The sequence below is a fragment of the Acyrthosiphon pisum genome, chromosome X (assembly GCF_005508785.2).
Source record: "Acyrthosiphon pisum isolate AL4f chromosome X, pea_aphid_22Mar2018_4r6ur, whole genome shotgun sequence".
NCBI lineage: Eukaryota > Metazoa > Arthropoda > Insecta > Hemiptera > Aphididae > Acyrthosiphon > Acyrthosiphon pisum.
The window spans coordinates 30,987,100-30,992,945 of NC_042493.1; the positions used below are offsets into that span (position 1 = coordinate 30,987,100).

At 27.6% G+C, this 5,846-nt stretch overlaps 1 protein-coding gene across 1 annotated transcript; it reads left to right on the forward strand.

Moving 5' to 3' along the window:
* Positions 1-233: 233 nt before the first annotated feature.
* LOC115033094 (FK506-binding protein 5-like) lies at positions 234-5,242 on the forward strand. The gene is made up of 6 exons (XM_029485086.1): positions 234-316; positions 471-511; positions 1,977-4,587; positions 4,660-4,779; positions 5,035-5,083; positions 5,165-5,242. Exons 3-6 carry the CDS (start codon positions 2,111-2,113, stop codon positions 5,240-5,242), a joined length of 2,724 nt encoding a protein of 907 aa, XP_029340946.1. The 5' UTR covers positions 234-316; positions 471-511; positions 1,977-2,110.
* The last annotated feature ends 604 nt before the right edge of the window (positions 5,243-5,846 follow it).

Consider the following 5,846-nt stretch of genomic DNA (forward strand, 5'->3'; position numbering starts at 1 on the left):
GCCTTCCGCGCCGTTATTAACGAGTCTTTTAAAATCTCGTAATACTATACCAGCAAATAGAACTGCCACTACAATTGCTTTTTTATTACAATTTCCTGGTGGCATATCAAGGACTAGATCCGGAAAATTATTACCATTAACCCCTAGAGTTCGAACTACACAAAGTAAATTTGAATTTACATTTTATTTTATGATTTTATGTACAACAACATCTTTTTTATATTTTTAGGAACTCCTACATTTTGTAAGCTTCTTGAAGTTCCAGCAAATCCTTATATATCAAGTCCACCAAAATCAACACAGAAGAATAAGTTAAGTAGGTAAGTGTAAAACTGTTTACAGTGTAATATGTATTTTAGTATTTAAAAATTAAAATACAATAAATTTATTTTGGCTCATTTATTTATAATATAGTGTTACAAATATTATTAGGTAATTGGTAAATACTTAAAAACGTTTTTTGTCTTTAGGTGAAGTTGGAAAAGATAAGCTTGTGAATACTTCTAGAAAAGTGAGTTAAAAAGCTAGTATTCTTAGTTATAATATTTGCTTCATAAAATCAGTTCTAAGTCTGACTGTCATTTTAAAGTTCTATAGGTATGGAATCTGATTACATCATATTATTTTTCAATATATTATAAACAGATATCAATTTTTTAAATGAAATATATTTTTCATAAAAATTCATTATAATTTTGATTATTACATAGGATATAAAAAAACTCGACTGTATTATAATATTTATTAATTATAAAGTATTTATATTTTTTTAACGAATAATTCTTAAAGAAAATGTACAATGAAATAATAATTTAAAAGCATTTAATTTAAAACTTATATGTTTATAAAGGTTAACCATATATTTTTGTATGTGGAGTTTCTATTTTTTATAAATAATAAATACATTTTAAGGTGTTGAGAGTAGGTCTTTTTAAATGGGTTGAATATGGTCACTATTTTAATGCATATGATAGAGTGCTGTAGTGTGAGTATGAAGTAAATAATCATTAGTCTTCTTGACTTCCACAAGCCATTATCTTAGTGATATAGATTATTGAGTAAAGGATGAGTAACTTAATAATGTTGTATCCCATATAATATGTGCACGCATAATATATTACGGACACTTGTCAAAATATGCGGTTTGAATAATATGTTCATACTCTGAAATGAATAGTATTGACCATCCGCTTATAACTATAAGAATATTCTTAATCCTCTATTCTAGATTTTATAGAAAATATTTGATATTTTGTTTTATTTGTTTATTATATTGTATATTGACTACAAAACCAATGTTTTAGACCAATAAGCGACTGTGGTAAATTATATAGACTCTTTTAAAAATATCTACGCTATTTAGAAAGTTGATTTTCAATTTTCAGCTACCTTAAAATTAAGACTATATGTAATTTGGAAATTCTGTGAAATAATCGTATTATATTTTTATTTATTTTTGGCACGTCCGATTTTCGATGGCAAAAGTGATCCTAAATAGCCTAATCTAGAAACTAGTGAATTCAATATTTTTTTCGAAATTACAATCAAACTTCAGGAAGTATGTTTAATTTACTATCATGTATAGTAGTTCATAGTTATGCAAACAGAAATATATATCGTTTTAAGCTAAGTTGGGCATGTGAGTGTGCATTAGAGAATTTAAATTAATAACGGGTTACACACACTAATGATAATTTACTACTCATATATTGACACAGCCTAAATGAACACGTCATAAAAATTGCCTAAATATTTCTCCATTCATGGTATGCTCAAACCCCTTTAAACAAATGATAATGAATTTCCTACACAACAAAAATATCAACTTAACAAATTAAATTATTTTTTAATATTGTTAATTTTTCTTCCAAAAATGTGGAAGAAATGCATGAAATATAAAACCGCTTTTAATTGCCTTAATATTCTTATTTAATTCAATACAGACCAAAATTAACATATTGTAAATATTTGTATAGGAAATCTCGCAGTCAACATCATTAAACAGAAAACGAGTAGATAATATAATAACCCTTGGGTCTTTTGATAAAATCAATAAATTTATCAACTTCGAAGGCTCATATATCCAAGACCCCAGTTTTAGCAGTTAAAAATGGACCAACAGCAAATTTCAAGTGTTATTGATCTATTAAGTGACAGCGAATCTGATGAAGACACTAAAAATACCACTCTTAAAAGTTCTTTTGGAAATAATAGTAAAGGAAAAAGTAATAAAATGGTAGAGAAAATATGTGTACCTGAAGATTATAAATGCTTGATGGGCAAAACCAAAGATGATGTTTTTGTTGATATTGAAGATTGTTTAGGTGCTATTTCGTTACGCACATCAAGCCGATCTTTCAAAAATATATTGACTACATACAATGGTAGTAATTGTTCATTTCCTGCCGATGAAGTTATTATTATTGATGATGATATGAATATTAACGAAGATAATAGGACAACAATGAAATCGAAAGAGTTATTAAGTAAAGTTGAATCAAAAACCTTTCCTTCTACTGTTTCAAGTAATTCAAAATCAACAACACTTCAATTGGATGAAAAGATAAATAAAAATGATAAAACACCATGGAATATGTTTGGAAAAGCCCAAAATATTTTAGATGCTACAAAAAAACAGAGTCTTCAAGATAGTGTAACGAAAAGTAGAACAAATAGTAACATAAATGATTCCAGCAACCAAATCAATATAGGACCAGATGTCGATTTCGATGAATCGTTACTTGAAACATTATTGTCTACATTGCATAATGGTCTTGAAAATAATGGCGAATTATACTCTTTTAATAATGAAGAATTAGATTTTTTCTTTGGACGTGATTTGTTAGATACTAATGAAACGGAGGAACGTATAGATACAGTTTGTGTGGATCAAGGTGATTCTTCTGTAAGTGAAAGTGATTCAACTATTGGAGCTTTTGATACCTGGGCTCAAATTACTAGAGTACTACAAAGTTCATTTACTTCAAAAGACATTAAAGATACCAAAGAATCGAAGACTACAAACCAAGGAGTAAATCACTTGAAAGAGAGTTTTTGTCCGTCTGAGGAAATTGATGACGATCAAAGCTCTACAGTATCAGTCACCGGAATACCTGTTTTACAGGCTGTAATATCAGAGGTTATGAGTAAAATTGATTTAGATTGTGTTGCATCTAATAAAACCATCACCCCACATAAAGTACCTATTACTGATGTTGTTGAAATAAGTAGTGATGAGGAAGTGACTGTGGATGTTCCAAAATCACATGCCTTAAGTGTCAAGCAAATTCAAACACAAGAAAAAGAAGTGAAATCCTATAAATTAAAAAAAGAAGAGGAAGAAAGAAAGCACAGAGAAAATAACGAAAGAAAGAAAAAAGAAGAAAATGAAAGAAAGATAAAAGAATTACAAGAAAAAATGAAAATAGAAGAAGAACGAAAACGACTTGAGAAAATAGAAGAAGAAGGAAAGGAAATGGATAGCATAGCAATGGAAAAAAGGTTAAAAGTATTTAACGATAGGCTTAAAAATGATTTGGTAACTGATGAAAATAATCAATTAGCTATGAGAGTAGTAGTTAAAGAGGAAACTGGTAATCATGATTTAGAAGATATTATTGATGAAATTAATAAAATAAAAAATAAAATTGATGAAAATATTTGTATAAAAAATGAATTTAGTGAATGCATTGGATTTAATGAATATAATCCATACAATCCATACAAGAATTATGGAGTTGTTCCGCCTGTACATTTTAAGAAAAACAATGAGCATTTAGAAAATGATACAAATATAGAACAAGAATTGATTGAAAGTAGAAAAGCGCCTATAAATGATGATTTTGAAACATTTGATCTAAGAGAACGAGGAATAGAGAAGTGTATGGGATCTGAAGGAAAACCCTCTAAAGAAGTAGAAACAAATTCAACTGAAGTTAAGATTATCAATAGGACCAGGGGACTAAAGGTTGAAGAAAAGCTTAAAGAATCATATGTTTCTAAAAATATGTCTACTAAACTACGACCACAAATAAAATCTTCCGGATCCTCGTCATCTAGTGCAAGTCCAACTAGTCTCGAGAATCCATCAATTCCTAGTTATGAGTATAAAAAACAAACTAGGAATACAGATGATAATAGTAAACGGAACATCACTTCAAACACATTATATGATAATAAGAACAATACAGATATAAACATTGACCCTAGTGTCATTGTGAGAAAAGAAAATTTGAATCGTGAAGTTATTGGTATTCCAAGAACTCGTACTCGTCCATCATCATTTAAACAAAAAATAATTTCGGAAACTACATCTTCAAAGCAAGACCAAGATAATGGTGCAGCAATCATTCCAAAAGAAACTGTAGGAACAACGACTATCGTGTCAACTTCTACACACCCCGATTATCAGACCACAAGTTCAAAAACCACCCCCAAAACTATTTCCAATAAAAATATGATTAATGATATTAATTTTGATAAAATATTGGTAATCCCTGTAGTAATGTTATCTACAAGTCAAATTAAACTTCACAAAGTATATCATCGATCAGTTAACAACTTTATAAAGCAAAAAGATATTAAGCCGTAAGTAAATTTCACTAAATATGATATAGATGTTAATGTTAATTTCATATCACAATATTTATTGTTATATAGAACACATGACCAAATTCAAAAACAAATTGTTACTACAACCCAGTTGGATAAGCAGCCTCCTAAGAAACGAGGCCGCAAACGTCGAATTGACATTCAAAATGAAAAACAAGAGTCTTATAGGTAATAGTTTATAAAATTATGGTATATTATGAATTATGAATTGTTTTTATAATGAAATCAATAATTTATTATTTTTGAAATCTTATTAAATTTGTACTTCTTCTTTTGACAAACAAAATCATAACAATATAAATAAAACTATTTATAATTCTTAAACGCTTGTGTCTATGACCTCTACAGGCATATTTATTTTTAAAATTTAGCAACAAATCTTATAAATTATTTTTAAATTTTTTTGTACTTTGTTAATTTCAGCAGAAATAAAACATCTCAAAATGTGGCAATAAATAACACATCAATAAAGGTATGTTGCATATTTAGAACTTTAAAATTTATTAACTCTTGTTCAAATGAATGTATTAATTTGTTAAATGGTTTTCTATAGGAGGCAGAACATCCAGCTAAAAGACCTAGAATGAGTCTTAAGTTATGTAATTGTGAAAATGATTCAGTGAACAAGTAAGATGCAATTTTATGTTAAATTGTTGATAAAATATTTTATAAACTTAATAGTAGTTTTTGCATTAGAAGTCTTAACCTACAGTATTAGATCCTGTATAATAAACCAATGTATAGTATGGTATGTTATCCAATCTATCGATTGCGTGTAAAATTGGGTACTAGGATAATTAACGAACATTTTTAATTTCCACGGTTATCATATTACCTTCTTACACTAGTATTCAAATAGAAGAAAATTAATATTATATTGTTTTGTTTGTAAAATAAAAATCAAATCAATTTGAAATTATACATTACACCAATATTCTAATACAGCTAATTATGTTTTTTATCAGTTATTTTTATGTACAATTATTTAAAATATTATACTGATTTCTTACTTACAATACTCAATATTGTGGGAATTATAGACCTATTCGCAATCATTAATACTATCTAAAATTTTTGAAAAATGCCTGAAGTCCAGAATATAAGATTTTTAAATAGATGATATGGATCCTCTGCTTATTCTTAATACATTTGTTCATGACAACCTAGATTGTAAAAATAAAGTGATGGGCATCTTTCTTGATTTTCAAAAAGCTTTTGACTCTGTTAATCATGAT

Bases quoted from the DNA above. Each gene is read 5' to 3' on its own strand.
- LOC115033094 (XM_029485086.1), top strand. From the start codon at position 2,111: ATGGACCAACAGCAAATTTCAAGTGTTATTGATCTATTAAGTGACAGC. The intron at 4,588-4,659 runs GTAAGTAAATTT...ATTGTTATATAG, and splicing joins AAGCAAAAAGATATTAAGCC to AACACATGACCAAATTCAAA. The intron at 5,084-5,164 runs GTATGTTGCATA...GGTTTTCTATAG, and splicing joins TAAATAACACATCAATAAAG to GAGGCAGAACATCCAGCTAA.